The sequence below is a fragment of the Silurus meridionalis genome, chromosome 27 (genome assembly GCF_014805685.1).
Source record: "Silurus meridionalis isolate SWU-2019-XX chromosome 27, ASM1480568v1, whole genome shotgun sequence".
NCBI lineage: Eukaryota > Metazoa > Chordata > Actinopteri > Siluriformes > Siluridae > Silurus > Silurus meridionalis.
In genome coordinates, this window is record NC_060910.1 from 2514292 (window position 1) to 2532347 (window position 18056).

An 18056-nucleotide genomic window follows, 5' to 3' on the forward strand; every position below is an offset into this window, starting at 1 on the left:
GGGGAATTTTCTTCGTGTCCTCATAAAGAAAGCAACCGTGGTTCTGACAAGATTCTCCAAAGTTCTTTCAAATTTGATATACTATTTATATATTATATATATATTTTATAATGGTATGTATAACAAAATAAAATATATATTTGATTATATATTATATATAATAACATATTTTAATATATATTGTATATTATATTATATTGTTTATTATTATTATTATTATTATTATTATTATTATTATTATTATTATTAACTTATTACTAAAATGACAAATAAAAACCTGCATCGTTGTCACATGTTCCTTATCAATAAGTATAAATGCAACAGCAAATTGAAGCAGAAAGTCAACTTTAATAAATACTAATTTAAATCTCAATGAATGCAATAAATAATGGTTATTATTATTATTATTATTATTATTATTATTATTACTAAACACTCAATAATCAGCTTAGTGTTTTTAAATTGGATTCTGGATCCACTATGACTTCACCACTAATGAAGAGTCTGTCATCAGGTTTAATCAAAAATTTAAAAAAGAGAGAGAGAAAAAGACAGAAGACGGGAGAAGAGACGAGGAAAAGCAGATGATGTAATTGTGGGTACTCACAAGCGAGGCGGACTTGATGGTGGCGAATCGCTCACGGTTTTTATAATTATGAGCCTGAGCGAGATCTGACGGCGATGGTTGAAAGTCTGAGCGATGAGCACCTTCATCCCGGATATACTGATCCTGTAAACACACAAACAACAACAACTCATAAAACAACTATAACATAACACAAAAGAACAAAGTTTTTTTATTTATTTCACATCTTTATTATTTTTTCTTAAAAGAAAGAAGAAAAGCTGATTAATATTCGTATTTTAGAAATAATAAAAAAATCATCTGCTTGGAATTAAATAGCAAAATATAACAGCAAATTAATAAATAATTAATACATAATAATGACAAAAATATTAACTATAAAAAAGACAATATCTACACAGAAATATCTAACTCATCAAAATATTTACATTATTATATACATATCATTTTCTGGATTTGAATAAATAATTACATAATTAACTTCTACTTTAATTTTCGTTGCCAATCTTTAATTTCAGATTAAAACCAATTTTTTTCCATTTATTATTTTTTGTTTTCGAAATTTCGATTGTTATTTTGTTACTTTAATGATTAGTATTTATTTTGTGTTTGTTACATGAATTTCTTTTGTTTTGAAAATCAAAAATGAATCATAAAATAATTGTGTTGAAAAAACTAATTTTGCTCAAAATATAAAACTTATTTGTAGAATGTCTGCAGTCTCTAAAATTCCAGAGCTCCAGAGTGGACATTTCATCCTTGAAAAGCACCAATAAAAAAATTCCTTTTACTTCCAGGGTAGAACATTCGACTGGTTAGACTGGACGATAGACCGGACATTAGACTGAATGTTAAGTCGGACATTAGACCGGACGATTGTCTGGACGATACTCTGGATGGTAAACCAGACGTTGGATCGGAAGATAGACCAGATGATAGGCTGGACGGTAAACTGGACGTTAGACTGAACAATAGGTCTGGACATTAGACTGGACGGTAAACCGGATGACAGACTGGACGTTAGACAAGCGATAGACCAGACATTAGACTGGACATTAAATTGGAAATATTGTGCACAACAGTGCATTCCACATTTGGTATTGTGAGATTATGATTTCTACTCTGTGTATGAAAAAACAAATAAAGAAAATTTAATGCCATTTTAATAAATATCTGTTTTCTCCGTTTTCTCCTTTTAAATATATAAAGAATAAATGCTTCGTAATTCGTGTTTTTTTTTCACTTGCTAATTAAAAAAACGAATAAAAAATGAGAATGCAACATGAACAAACACCGTCCTGAATTTATTATTTATACGATTGTTTTGTAACCTGCAAGTTTAATGAATGAAGTAATCATTTATTCTTTTTCACTCACAGCATAAAATCTTGCATTTTTCTGAATTAAGAACATCGCTTTATAAGTACGAGCAAAACGTTTAAAAACACGTGAATTCTGAAAGATGATTTATTATTTTCTTTAGTCTTTGGAAGATTTACATTATTACATTACATTTATTTAAAGAACTATTATTGGTTGTAAATCTGTGTTAAAAGGTCAGCTACTGATTCTGATGTTATTAACAGGAATGTTATAATAATGAAATGAAAGGAATTAAAGATATTGTTTGTGTAAATCTGAGACACAAAGGTATTTGTTTTCCACTCCTACCTGTGCACACACACCTGCTATTAGAACAAAGGACAGGGCTTTTGTGTGTGTGTGTGTGTGTGTGTGTGTGTGTGTGTGTGTGTGTGTGTGTGTGTGTGTGTGTGGGGTGTCCTTTTCATGCCGTGCCTAAGTTATTATGTACGACACATGAATCCTGTGAATGTGTAGGTTTAAAAGAGAATGCAAGAATGGAAATTAATTAATTAATATATAAAAATAAAAAAGGTAATATCGATCAGTAACTCATGATTAACTGCAACTTGATCGCACATTTCTATCTGTTCTAAATGTACCTTAAATTAAAACTTTTTTTAGAGTTATTTATATAATGGTTTTTAATTTAGTTCTTATTTTATATAATAGTTTTTAATGCTCTAATTAATATGGCCATGCTTTATGTAAATGTAGGTTTATTATTAGTGAATCCGTTCTTAACATTGAGCATGAAGACAAAATACACTTGTAAATGTTTTAAAGTAACGATGGCATTTTAAACGACGTAAATCATCGGGACACCAAACGGAACCTTTACTGCATTTCCACACGGACGGATTTAATTGCCGGATGTGCGCGTCGTGGTGGATTTTGCTAGATATTTGATTAAAGATTGGATGCCGTGAATATGGGCGTGTTGTGTCACAAGTTTTAAATTTGCCTCTTTTATATTTATTGATATTTTTTGAAAAAATGGTCAGACAGAAATGCGTGCTGCATTAATTGCGCGTTAATAAAATAAATGCCGGTGAAATGATTTTGCATTAACGTGTTAATTTCGACATTATATATTTTATATACTGTATATGAATATCTAAATCACCAATAAGGGTGTCACGTGTAATCACCAGTTTATTCATTAAAGAGAGTTTCAGGTGTGTGTGTGTGTGTGTGTGTGTGTGTGTGTGTGTGTGTGTGTGTGTGTAGACCTTTTTGTGCTGTGTGGAAGACTCGAGCGTGCTGTCATACTCGTGGTGTGGTAGTGCCATTTCCGAGCAGGAGTCATCCTGCAGGCTGTTGATGCTGCTGCTCTGACTGCCTGTACTGATGGAGGTGCTGGGAACTGAGTGATTACTGCCAACACTGTTCTCCTTACAGCCATGATCACCATCCTGTACACAGAGGGAGAAAAAAGAATGCAAGAAAGAAAAAAGTAAAAAAAAAAAATTAATAAAAAATAAAATAAATAAAGATTCAAAAATGTAAAGGCGATCACGAAGAATCAAGAAAAGACAAGAAAAGAGAAATGAAAAAAATGACGCAAGAAAATGGAATGGATCGATTAAAAGAATGAAAAAAGTAAGGAATAAATAAAAGTACCAATTTAGATAGGGAAAGAGGGAGAGAAGGTAAAAAGGAGAAAAAGACGAGTAGATATGTCAGGTGATCAGTGTATATATGGTAAAGGGAGTAGATTATAAGATAAGAAAAGGAAGCGTGTGTGTGTGTGTGTGTGTGTGTGTGTGTGTGTAAAACGAGGGATAAATATGAAAAGAGATGGCAGAGAAAGAAAACAATGAACAGCACAGAAGAACAAAAAAAATAAAATAAGAAAAATGTATGAAATTTTCAATAAAAGAAAAATAATAAATAAAAAACAATTTAACCAAGGACAAAAAGAAAGAAAGGGAAAAAAATAAACAGTTAGGGGGGAAAGAGTGATTAGGAAAGATTAAAAAATAGATACACAGAGAAAGAGAGAAAGAAGTGGTGTATAGGGGGGGAGAAAAAAAGAGAACAAAGAACAGAATAAAGCATGTAGAAGAATGAAGAAAAAGAAAATGGAGAAAAGGAGGCACAAATTTGCTGTGATTTAATCAGAGACGTTATGGAGGCTTTGGTTTAACACGCGATCTCAGAGCGAATAAATCCTCACTGCATGGAGCGACAGAGTCATAAACACCGAGAGCGATTGCTCTGACCTTTTAAATATCTGTTTCGCATTCAGGGAAATCACTTCAAACCTTTTCACAATGATTCGATTACTGTCACTACACAAATCTGACCTGAGTGCTGTTTCGCTACACCTCTGAACAGGCAGGAGTCTAAATAATAATAATAATAATAATAATAATAATAATAATAATAATAATAATAATCATAATCATAATAATGATAATAAATCATAATTAAATTAATGATAATAATCATAATAATAATTATTGATAATCATAATCATAATGATAATAATAATTAATCATAATCAGAATAATAATAATAATAATACTGATAAATGTGAATCTGCGGTTAGAAAGAGTAAAAAAGGTCTGAGCGTTACAGGAATATTTCTCATTATTAAAAGCTTTCATGCCTTGATTAGTTCATAATCATGAAAAGGTTGTCACTTACACAATGATTTAGTTACAACGATTTGATCCAAAAAACTGTATTAAAAAAAAACATATACCCAACGCTTAGAGAAACATTACAACAGCAACAGAAATGCCAGGGATTTGTGGTGCCTGATTTTGTAAACGTTTTACCCTCAAACACCCTCAACATTCGACCACAAAACTTCATTATTTACCCCTTAAACACCAACACTCATTAACCAAAACAGATTTCTCCATTCATCACTAAATTCCATCATTCACAATTAAACACTAATATACTTCATATAACCCAAAAATGTATCATTCATCATCAACACCAACAATTACTAAGAAAACAGTCTGTCATCATCGTCATTATTTACCATCAAACATCAGCATTGTCCATCAAACACCAACACCCTCTAAGATTCACACTAAACAGCACTCTCCCATAATCATCAAACACCAAATGTACTCCATCCCATACCAAAATATATAGAAAAACCAATCAAAACCAACATACAGAATTATTTACCACCAAACACCAACATGCAGCATCACTCACCATCCAAATCAATCCGACTCAGCATACTCTCACTCACCAGCATTCATCAAACACCAACATTCACTACCAAATACCAAAAATCTCCATCAAACACCAACCTTCACCACCAAAAAACCTTAAATAATAAAAACATATAATAAACAAATTTCCCTCAGAGATGAAAAAAGAGAACTTGCAAATACCAGCTTTCCCAATCAAAAACCAGACGTCTCTACCAAAAACCAACCTTCACTTTAAGACATCGATCTTCACCATCAACTTCAAAACACCAACCTTCACCTTCAAACACCAACCTTCTCTATAAGAATTGAACCTTCTCCTTCAAACACCAACCTTCTCCATCACACACCAACCTTCACAATTAAAACACCAAATTTCACCTTTAAACTCCAACCATATCTATCAGACACCAAACTGCTCCATCAAACACCAATCTTCACCTTCAAACAACAACCTTCTCCATCACACACCAACATTCAACATCATATACCAACCTTCACCTTCAAACACCAACCTTCTCTATAAGAATTGAACCTTCTCCATCAAACACTAACCATCTCCATCACACACCAACCTTGACCGTCACACACCAACCTTCTCCATCACACACCAACCTTGACCGTAACACAACATTCATTAAACACCACCGTTAAACACCAACCTTCACCTTCAAGCACCAACCTTCTATAAGACATCAACCTTCACCTTCACACAACAACCTTCTTTATCACACACCAACCATCACATTTAAAACACCAAATTTCACCTTTAAACTCCAACCATATCTATCAGACACCAAACTGCTCCATCAAACACCAATCTTCACCTTCAAACACCAACCTTCTCCATCACACACCAACATTTAACATCATACACCAACCTTCACCTTCATACACCAAACTTTTCTATCAAACAACATTAAAATTCTAGCATTTAACATAATTTTTCATTAAACACCAACATAAACATTACTGAAATCAAACTAAGTAATGATACACAGACTAAATAACTGTTTAACTACGCAATAATCTACACAATAAACACATACGATACAGGAAAAGTTGTTTTTAATAGCAAACCCAAGGTATAAACAAAACGTTTGTTGTGAGGGTTTATGGGTTCAGACGTGCTGCACTCGGCAACAATCTGCTGTAAATCCTGTTAATCGGGTTCAGTGTGTAATCGGGTTCTCGCTCTGTTACAAAACGAACTTCTGCTCAAACTTCTCATAAACCTCAAGCCTTAAGCTAAGACATTTTCACACTTCTTCAATACCCAACGTGTTAATAAATAATTCGTTTATCTGAAGTTCCTGGTTCCAGATCATTAGAGATCAGTGCTAGTGTGCACAGACAGTGCTGAGTTTAAAGAATTATACAGATGGTCCTGTGTGCGGTTGCTTTTCCTAAACACAGTAAGAACCTTCTCTAAAAGTGAGTAATGGTGTTTGATAGAAAACGTTGGTGCATTAACAGGCAAGTTGGTACCAAACACCAACCATCTCCATCAAACAGCAACATTCACTATCAAACACCAACATTCACCAATAAACACCAACCTTTGCTATCAAACACCAACTTTTACAGTCAAACACCAACTTTTACGATCAAACACCAACCTTTAACACCAACCATTACTACCAAACACCAACCATTACCATCAAACACCAACCATTACCATCAAACACCAACCTTAACCATCAAACACCAACCATAACCACCAAACACCAACCATAACCACCAAACACCAACCTTTACCACCAAACACCAACCTTTACTACCAAACATTTACTACCAAACACCAACATTCACCATCAAACAACAACCTCACTTTTAAACACCAAACATACATTTAAAGACCAACCTTCATCATCAAACATCAACATTCACTATCAAACACAAACTGCCTCCATCAAACACACACCTTTACCACCAAACATCTCCATCTGAAATAAATATAAATGTTCCTATGGGATGAAAAAAGTAAACTATTACACACCAAACTTCTCAAGCACACACAAACCTTCACTATCAAACACCTCCACTTCTATTAGACACCAACATTTTTCATCAGACACCAACATTCACCTTCTAGATTTTTAGAACATTAATTCCTGAACACAGTAAATCCCAATCTAACAAAGGCGAGCGGTGTTGGATAGAACATATTGGTGCAGCAACATTTAAGTTGGTCCATTTTTTGGAAAAAGTTGAGAAAATCTATTCTCAAATCAACTTTTGAGGAACACTTGTAACCCATTATCAACAATTTCCTGTTTATTACCTCCTCCTCCTCCTGGGACTCTCCCATCGGACTGTGATGTTTCTCCTGGTAGAGGATCTTCTTCATCTTGCGGTACTGCAAGTTGTCCAGTTCCCGCACGGCGTCCTTCGTCCTCTGGATCAGGTCCACAAGGACGCGTGGTGGCCGATCACGACGCACAAAGTCATGCTGAGAAAGAGATGATAAAACCACAGCTATAATGTGCATCAAGCTGCAAAGCAATTCTGTAGAAACTAAAAGAACATTAGAAACAGATCGATGTCTCCGGGGGAAAGCGATATTTACACGTTCACTAGTTTTATTCGGTGTGTTCTTTAAAGCAGGTCAATCCGTCTTCAGCTTATCCATCTAGCTGACACGTGGAAGCATCTACCGTTGGATGTCTGCGAGTAAATGGTGGGTCTTGGAGAACAGTAATCTAAAGGATTATTCATTTTTAAATAAGGAATTGACCAGATTCCTTATACCAACACTTTCCAGAACGCCTGAACCTCAACGCAAGGGGTCAAAGGTCAGTGTGTGATTTGAGATCTGAGTGTCTGAGATTTAGGACAGAAAGTGGCATTGTGGGAATAGTTCTAGATGCTATACTCAGATTAGTGACCTGGTTTTCTCCTAAAGAGCTACGAGGGGCCAAAGTAAAAGGGGGATGAAGTAAAAAGACGGAGACGAACAGAAAGGCAGACTATATCAAAAGCAAACCAAGTTTTTATACATTATTCAAGATAAAAGTTTGCAAGTTTCAGTAGAACATGCCATAAACAAACCCTGTTCCTCTTATGTCACAACCGGAAAATGTTCTAACACATTACGCGTGTTTATAAAACATCTGTGAACATCAACTATTTAAATTTTTAAAACATTTTTCAATAAAATGCCTGTTTGGTTAAAAAAAATATATATTTAATAATATTTTAGAACAACAAAAGTGAGTATGCCCTCAGTAAAAACAGCTGTATGTGGTGTAAACGTGTAAATCCACACGTCCTAGTCATCATGTTCATGACTTTGTCTGCTTTACAGAACCATACAAATTTGTGTTGTATTAGAGCAGTTACAATGTAGTACAATGTGTGTCCAATTCTCTCACACTGACCACTGGATGTTCTACATGCACCTCATGGTAAAGAGTCTCTGAGGATTTGAGAATCAGAATTGTTGCTCTCCACAAAGATGCAGAAGTTATAAGAAGATCAGTATCACCCTGAAACTAAGTTACAGTGGTCAGGGTCATACGGAGGTTCTCCAACACGGGTTCCCCTCAGAACAGACCTCACAAGGGTCCATCAGAGAAGTCGAGTCCTCGTGCTGTGCGTCAGGTGCAGAAGCTGCTTCACAAAACAGATGCATGAGTGCTGCAGCATTGTTTTAGAGGTTGCAGAAGCAGAGGGTCCTCTTGTCAGTGCAAGTCGGTTTGCAGGCCATCACCCCAGAAGGACACTCATTTGAAGCTGTTCACAAAAAAAGGCCTGCAAACAGTTTGCTGAAGAACAACCTGTCCAAGAGGATGAATTACTTAAACCATGTCCTGTGGTCTGAGGAGACTAAGAAAAACATGTTTGGCTCAGATGGTGTCCAGCATGTGTGGTGACACCCTGGTGAGGAGAACCAAGAACATTGTGTCTTGCCTAAAGTGAAGCATGGTGGTGGCAACATGAGTGCTGCTGTTACTGTGGAGCCGCAGTTCATTGAGGAAAACGTGGATTCCAACATAATAACGAACCCAAACACAAGATGAAAACTGCCTTGCTGAAGGTGAAGGAGTGGCCAAGTATGTCTAGACCTGAACCCTATTGAGCACCTGTGGGGATCCTGAAGCAGAAGGAGGAGAAGCACCATGTGTCTCACTATAGTAGCTCCATAAAGTCATTATGGAGTGGAAGAGGATCCCAGCACCAACCTGTGCAGCTCTGATGAATTCCATACCCAGGAGGATTAAAGCAGTGCTGAATAACGATGGTGCTCACACACATTATTCACACTTTGGACACAGTTTTGACATGTTCACTGAGGGTGTACTCACTTTTGTTGTCAGTTATTTTGATCCGCTAAAATATTTCCACGTTTCATTTCTATAGTATTGTCCCTTGAGAAGATTATACTAAAATAATTGCTGAAATGTCTCACTTTTTAGAGATACTTCATACATAATCTACTTGATAATGACAACTCTGGGAATGTCCTAGAGAGGCCCAGCCACAGCCCTGACTTGAACCCTTTTTAACATCTCTGGTGAGACCTGAAAATGGCTGTCCACCGACACTCCCCATCCAACCTGACACAGCTTGACACGACTTGCCATAAAGAAAGGCGGAAAATCTCCCAATCCAGGTGTGCAAAGTTTGTTGCGTCATACCCACAAAAAACCCCTGAGGCTATATTTGTTACAAAAGGTGCTTCAACTAAGTAAAGGATCTAAATACTTTTGTACATGTGATATTAGTTTTTATATCACAGACGTTTCTAGAATTCGGTTTGTCGTTATAGGAAACCGAGTGGAAAATAACGAGGAAAAAAAATCAATTTGAATGAATCAGTCTGCAGCATAACACTATTGAAAAGTGAAGAGATTCTGAATGCACTGTACACGAGGTTTCCAGACTATCTCTGTTTACAAGAAAGTAGTTTTTTTCCGAATTATGTGAGATCGTGTTGTTTCACGTGTGAGTAGATCTTGCTGACGGGGTGCGCACGTGGTCAGTATAGCAGACGTGGTAACGCACGTGGTCGGAATAGCACCAGTTGCACGCCTCCCGATGTACACAGGATGAGGTCTTTTGGTACACTGATTAATAAAGGTTGGTGCTCCCTGTGACTGTGTGCATCTTTGTGCTGCCTTCTATTGGCGTGTTACGAAACTAGTCTTGATACCACCTCGTATATCATAATCAAACCCTGTTCCAATTCGTTACGACATAAAGATTTGTATTTGAACAGCGTTAAACCCGGTGTTTTAGCGTCTTTCCATTGCTGTTCTATCAACTGGCATCTTCGTGAAATACAAAAATGATATGAGCTCAGAGTTGGGGTTGGCGTTTTCCAAAGTTAAAAATGAATCCTTATAGGATTACAGCCCGTCTTTACTAAGCGAAAGCGTGACGACTTCCTCCTACGACTCTCATCTGGGTCAGAGAGCAAGACGGGCAGTATGTCAGATTAACACGTGAAGTAAAAAAATAAAAAATAAAACTTCTATTGATATTTCACGGATCCCACTGGTACAGGAAATGAGTGGATAGCACCCACATCACTACACTCTCGGGGTGGATTGCGCACGTGCGTGATTGCGTGCTTGTGTGTGTGTGTATGAGTGTGTGAGTGTATGAGTCAATGGGGACAGATGAGTAAGAAGCGCACTGTCAGAGCAGGAAGCTGCAAATGATATGGTGAGGAGGAAGTGAGAGCGTGTAGGCGACTAGCTTTAACGTTCAATATTGAGCAAGCAACTCACACCTGTGCGCGTGTGTGTGTGTGTGCACGTATGCTCACTCGCAGGAGTTCAGCTGAAGAGGGTCTGTCCTGAGGTATTTTTTGTAGGCAGTAATCCACAAAGCTTCTGAACGAATCCGACCTGCAACGTATAACAAACAAACAAACAAACAAAAAACCCACACACACGAAACATTCATTAAAATATCATTAGTTTGATTTGAAATGTATGAAGTGATTTTGAGGAAAAAGCGTATCAGGAAATATTCCGTTAATTTGTTATTCGTCAAAGCCTTTCGAATGATAACACAAAACCCGCACACCCCCTGAGCTTGTTCTGTACTACCCATGATTCCTTGTGTGGTGGTGCTGCAACAATAGAAATGAGCAACCCGAAAAAGGAGGTGCCAAAACTTTTAACTACATTGCATCAAAGCAGCAATTCTGCTTGTTATAAAAAAATATTGGAAAATTATAGGTATGTAAACTAGCTAGCTATTAACTACTTTACGTTCATTAGTGCTTACTGCACAAACGTGTGTGTGTGTGTGTGTGTGTGTGTGTGTGTGTGTGTGTGTGTGTTTATACTCACTCACCAGTCATTAGTCTGCAGCGTAGGCGAATCATTCTGAGCGATGTGATATAAGGCACTCATAGCATTCATGTTGAACAGAGGAGGTTTGCGCTCGGCTATAGAGAGAAAAATAAATAAATAAATAAATAAATAAGAAGAGGGGGAAAAAATATATACACACACACACACACACACACACACACACACACACACACACACACACACACACACACACACACATAAGTTCCCTCAGGAACATATTAATGACTAGCAACTTTTAGTTTTTTTGTCAACTTTTTTTTAATTAATAAACGTGAAAACACGACGACGTTTTCTAGAGAAACCTTCGTTGAAAGAAACTAGAGTTGGCACAGTGTCACTGTGGCCACTCACCCCGTACGGAAATAAGATTTGTTTTGCGCATGCAGGAATTGGCTGGCAGCTAAAACTAGCGCTACGGATTCTTCAACGTTTTATGTCCAGCTTCAAGAATTTCTCTTAAAAGGAGAAAATCCTGACAATTCCACATATCGAGGAAGCGAATAAATGAAGGATGGAAGGAATGAAGACATTTGTTAAAGGATGCTGAAATAAGTTAAACAGTTAAGTTTTTATTTACATTATACTAAATGTAAAACACACTAAACTATCACATTTTTCCATTTATTTAATTTTATTTCATCAATTTAATTTGTGCCAATTTAATCAATTACACAATCTAATAAATATAATTAAAAAAAAAAAAAAAAAAAAAGAGTACTGCATTAATTAATTTTTATAAAATATTATTTAATATTTAACCAAGCAGGCATTTTATTAAAAATTGTTGTAAAAATGTAAACTGTTTAAAATGTTGATGATCACAAATGTTAATAATTATCAACTGTGTTAATAAAAATTACAAGCAATTTTGTGTTTTTGCGGTTTCTATCTATCTATCTATCTATCTATCTATCTATCTATCTATCTATCTATCTAATGTAAATTATATAACTTATATATTATTATATATTCAATACTATATTAAATTATATAAATATAACATCCCATTCCACATTTAATCCCTATTCACTGTTATAATGAGCTCCACTCTTCTGGGAAGATGTTTCACTAGAATTGTGTGGAGATTCATTTAGCCACAAGGGTTTTAGTAAAGTCAGGTACTGATGTAGGTGAAGTGAGGAGGCCTGGGGTCCAGTCAGAGTTCACAATCATTCTGAGGTCAGAGCTCTTTAGCTGAAGAACTTCCACATACGTCCAACCTGCAACAGGTTTGGGTCTCCTAGTTCAAAGGGGAATTTAACGCTCCTGCATCTGAAGACGTCCTGTACAATTGTGGGCCTCCGACTTTGTCGTTACAGTTTGCGGAAGAAGCACATATGTCAAGTGACCCAATACTTTTATCCATATATAAATGTTAAATCTTCTGATGAGATCAGTCAGAAGGTGTTAAGTATTTCTATAACTGGAGGAGATACTCTAGGGTTAAGATAAGCGAGTGTGGGAACGGCTGTTTAAAGCTGCTGTGAGGTAAGTGAGGAAGAGAAACTAACTTGTTTGGTAGATATTGAATAAGATTATATGCAACTATAAATGGATAAAAAGTACCAAGTGACATTGGTCAAAAAGTTCATGCCACGATGCTGGAGCTTCGAGGCGAGAAACCACACATCGGCCATGTGCTTACTGGAACATAATTAACTTTATTTTTATAAACGCACCTCTGTTGATAATTTTTCTATGACGGCACACCCTAAAGTTTTTTATTCCTATTTTTTTATTTTACAGTATATTAATCTCAAAGCTTTTTTCAGATTCACACATTGTCTTCAGTGTTATAATCTTCACAATTTCTGTTACTCAGAATAAAGAAGGAACGGCTGATACTCTAAACGCATTATGGTTGAAGGGGCGCACATACTTTTGCACTTAACTCTGTTTATACAAATACGTTACTGACCTAGTTCAATACAGGTGATCCCAAGAGACCAGATGTCTACCCGGCCTTCATACTGGCCTTCGTCCATGGCCAAAATCACCTCAGGAGCCATCCTGTTTAAACACACGCACACACACACACACATTACAATTAATATCAAGGCATAATTTTGCCACTGTCTCTGCCACTAACTAACTAACTATCTATCTATCTCTCTCTCTTCCTTTCTCTCACAGCATCTGTCTGTCTCCTTTTCTTCAAAACAGTCTGTCTCCTTCTCTTAGTCGGTCTTCATCTTCGTCTCGATATTTGTCCCTGTCTCTCCCTCTCTCTTTTCTCTTTCCCCCTTTATTTGTGTCCGTCTTAGTCTCTGAACTTGTTTCCATCCATTACTCTATGTCTCTTTTCTCCCTCTGTCCATCTCCTACTCTCTCCCTCTCTCTCTCCCCATATCTTCAGGTCTGTATTTCTGTTTCTCCACATTGTAGTCTCACTCTCTGTCTGTCTTTCCATGTTTTTCATCCACGTCATAAAGATGATAGACAGACACTGACCAGTATGGCGTCCCCACAAATGAGTTGGCTGGAGAGCTCATGGAGGCGGAGCCAAAATCAGCCAGTTTAACCTGACCAGGTTCAGTCAATAGGATGTTTCCAGCCTTGACATCTCTGTGTGTGTGAGAGAGAGAGAGAGAGAGAGAGAGAGAGAGAGAGAGAGAGAGAGAGAAATAAAAAAATGAGAAAAATGAGAGAAATAAACAGAGATTTCATAATGAGAAAAATACCATGTGAACTTATTTGATTTAATAAATATTTCTCTCTCACACACGCACACAAACACTGAGCGAGTGCAGGAAAAACTGACCTATGGATCATGTTATGGGAATGCAGGTACGCCAGTCCCAGCAAGGCACCATGGGTGATGGCAGCGATTTCAACCTCCTGCAGGGGTTTCTTATGAACTGCACAAACAGCAGCATTACAAGAGAAAAACATTACATCCACATGCTCTAAACCCAAATAACAACAACTTTGAACAATCTAAATGTTTGTTTTGTAGGTTTTTTTTTTTTGCATGTTTGTAATAATGTTTAATTAGTCTTTTTTTTTTTTTTTTTAGAATCTTAGTATTTAAAATTGTCCAATGGACAAAGTTAGTGTTTGATGGTAAATGTTGGTGTTTGATGGTAAATGTGTTTGATTGCAAATGTTGGTGTTTGATTGTAAAGTATGTGTTTGTTGGTGAATGTGTTTGATTGCAAATTATGTGTTTGATGGTAAATAATGTTTGTTGGTGAATGTGTTTGATTGTAAATTATGTGTTTGATGGTAAATAATGTTTGTTGGTGAATGTGTTTGATGGCGAGAGTTAGTTTGATGTTGAATGCTGTTTTTATTCTGAACATTCAAGTGTGATGGTAAATGTTAGTGTTTGATGGTAAATGTGTTTGATGGTAAGTGTTAGTGTTTGTAAATTATGTTTTGTTGATGAATGTTGGTGAATGTTGGTGAATGTTGGTGTTTTGTTGGTGTTTTGTTGGTGTTTTGGTGAATGTTGGTGTTTTATGGAGAATGTTGGTGAATGTTGGTGTTTATGGTGAATGTGGTGTTTGATGGAGAATGTTGGTGAATGTTGGTATTTATGGTGAATGTTGGTGTTTTGTTGGTGAATGTTGGTGTTTATGGTGAATGTTGGTGTTTTGTTGGTGTTTTGGTGAATGTTGGTGAATGTTGGTGAATGTAGGTGTTTTTGGTGAAAGTTGGTGTTTGATTGAGAATGTTGGTGTTTGATTGAGAATGTTGGTGTTTTTGGTGAATGTTGGTGTTTGATAGAGAAGTCCTGCCCACTCTAATCTGTGCTTATTATGAAATAGATTAAAAGTAATCCTCTTAAACTTGTATTTAGAGAATCTGGTCTTTGAGTTCATGTGTTTCTGAAGTTTAATAACAGAAAAACAACAATTTGTTGCAAACAACAGCATATTGCAAGTACAGTGAACTGCATCACCATACAAAACAACTGCACATCAATAGTATGTGTATATACATGTGAGAGAGAGAGAGAGAGAGAGAGAGAGAGAGAGAGAGAGAGAGAGAGAGATTACCCTCCAACAAATCAGAGGCTGAGCCTAAACAGTACTCCATGACCAGCTAAAACAGAAAGAGAGAGAGTAGTGCATTAAACACACCAAGTGCAACATAATTATAACTCAAGCATCCAATCAATAACAGCATGCACTTCTAATCTAATTCATGAAAGAAACAAATAAATAACTCATTTCAAGCTCAATATATTTCCTAAATCAGAAAACCCCTGCTACAGTTGTCAGAGCTCCCATTTGTGCATATCATGGCTTTATGATACTTATGGCACTGTTCATTTATTTGTCCAACAATGGTATTTATTGCTGACACTCTAGAAATCTACTCTAGAAATGAAAAGTCTTTCCATGTTGATATTGCAACAAATTCACAAACGAACTGTTGTTCGAATAAGCGCCACCCATCATAAAGGCTGCTTGGGTAACGTTGGTTTCCAACTGATAGAACACGTGTCAAGAGACTTTTGTTTGCTACGACACACGATGTGACGGTTACAATGGCAGCATTATGTCACTCTGACATAAAAAGAATATATGCTGAGCTACAAAGTCAGCGATCATAGCATGTTATTACCAAAAATGTCACTTGACACAGGCCTTAAGTCAACTTTAGAGTAAAATTACCAAAAGAAGCATTTACGACGGGGTAATGTTTATTCGGATAAGCACTTATTAATGTTTATGGCGTTTTACAGCGATTGCCACGAAGGGTCTTAGTAATACAAACCCAGGCAGTGTTGTCTTTCAGGTAGCAGCCTTTGTACTCGATGGTGTTTGGGTGTCTCAGCTGTTCCAGAAACTTGACCTCCTTAATGATGTCCTGCCACTTCTACACACACACAAATAAATAAATAATAATTATATATATATATATATATATATATATATATATATATATATATATATATATATATATATATATATATATATACACACACATACACACACACACACACACACACACACACACACACACACACACACACACACACACACACACACACACACCAGGCTAAATTACAAAATTATTAGCTCTGACCTAGCTTACTAAAATGAGAACAATGATCCTTCAAGCATTATCGTAGATTCACACTATAATTGCCGCAAAAGGGCCGAAACACACCACTGGCTGATTTATTTACACATCATTATTTTTTTTATAATTTTCTCTTATTTTCCCAGAGTGACTCTCTTAACTATGTAACATAGAAGCAGCTGTTTTGGTTCGCACCTCTGTGGTCTGTTTGCCATTGTAAGACATCTTCTTAATGGCCACCACCTCGCTGGTGTAGGAGTTTCGGGCCTGTGGTAGAAAAATACAGACAGTAGGAAAGAAACTTTTGTCGTTAGCGTCTTGGAAAAACATTCAGCACTGGTCATTTCTTTCGCAGGCTAATAACCGTAAATAACATTGTGCATGTCGCGTTGGTATGCGAAAGTTTGGGCACCCCTGTTTGAACTTAATTCTATATAGCCAACTGGGAGTCTAGCAATTTTGTGGGGGGGGATTTTTTTACCCATTTTTCCTTGTCTTTTTGATTGACATTCTTGGGTTGTCTTACATATACCAGAGGTGCCAAAACTTTTTTCTTTCTTTCTTTTTTTCTTTTATTTTTTCTTACACAGTTTTAAACCAAACCATGTAAAATAGATACTTTTTAAATTAGATTTTTTTAATTGACATACTGCTGGCCATCTATTGTCCAACATACGAACCAAATAAAATGTTTCCTTCCTGTATTTATTATTAAATATAAACTAAGAATTTGAATGCTGAAGGCCCCCCAGGCCTCCTCACCGTCTCACCTGACTTGACTAATTGAATGAATCTCCACAAGCACACTCTAAAATCGAGCGGAACATCTTCTTAGAAGAGTGGAAGTTATTATTAGAGCAATTGGAAAATAAATGTAGAGTTGCACATATTTAACTTATTCAACACAAATTAAACACACCTACGCTTATTTTAAGCTTGGGGAACACTTACGAAGTAAACGGCACCGAAGCTCCCATGGCCGATCTCGTGGAGGTCGCAGAACACCTCCTCCGGGTCATCTTTGAAGAAGAGGCTGGAGAGCTCGGGGTCCTTCGGGCCTAATTTCCGCGTGGACGATGGCATGGTGGGTTAGCCTGAACGTCTGGAGACCACCCACTGCTCACACACATCCGCCGGCCACGGCATTTACCTGCTCTACATACAAACACCCAGACATAAAGGCAAACTTTAGTAAAAAAAATATAAAAAAATAAAATGTAATCTTTGGTGTGGCTAGTGTGGTTTTAACGCAATAAATAAAATTTCAGTTTCTTAAATTAAACATTTTAGTTTAAACAATTTATCAAAAAAATGTTAATGATGAATGAATAAATGAATGATGAAATGATGAATGATTTTATTTATACTGACATTGCTAAATATTACAATTTTACATAAAAAAATGCAACATTTTATTATTATAAATTTGAATAATAAAATAATACAATTAATTATTATAATTAATATTATTTATTATATTTATATATTATTTATACTGACATTTCTATTTAATTTCAAATTCAAAGATTTTTGTTTTGGTTTTTTTACATAAATGTGCCTCTATAC

General features: G+C 36.1%; 1 protein-coding gene across 7 annotated transcripts in view; it reads right to left on the minus strand.

Moving 5' to 3' along the window:
- The window catches only part of taok3a (TAO kinase 3a), a 64824-nt gene that overhangs the window by 16132 nt on the left and 30636 nt on the right, over positions 1-18056 (minus strand). For 6 of the 7 annotated variants that reach the window (XM_046841275.1, XM_046841270.1, XM_046841269.1 and 3 more), the window contains 12 exons: positions 17442-17645; positions 16686-16757; positions 16182-16283; positions 15458-15503; positions 14218-14314; positions 13908-14021; positions 13375-13466; positions 11437-11530; positions 10901-10982; positions 7412-7579; positions 3181-3363; positions 608-730 (listed from right to left, as the gene is read on the minus strand). In XM_046841275.1, the coding sequence (XP_046697231.1) occupies positions 608-730; positions 3181-3363; positions 7412-7579; positions 10901-10982; positions 11437-11530; positions 13375-13466; positions 13908-14021; positions 14218-14314; positions 15458-15503; positions 16182-16283; positions 16686-16757; positions 17442-17573 (1305 nt within the window). In that variant the 5' untranslated portion in view covers positions 17574-17645. The remainder of the gene's footprint in view (positions 1-607; positions 731-3180; positions 3364-7411; positions 7580-10900; positions 10983-11436; positions 11531-13374; positions 13467-13907; positions 14022-14217; positions 14315-15457; positions 15504-16181; positions 16284-16685; positions 16758-17441; positions 17646-18056) is intronic. The other variant, XM_046841271.1, reaches the window with a different exon arrangement.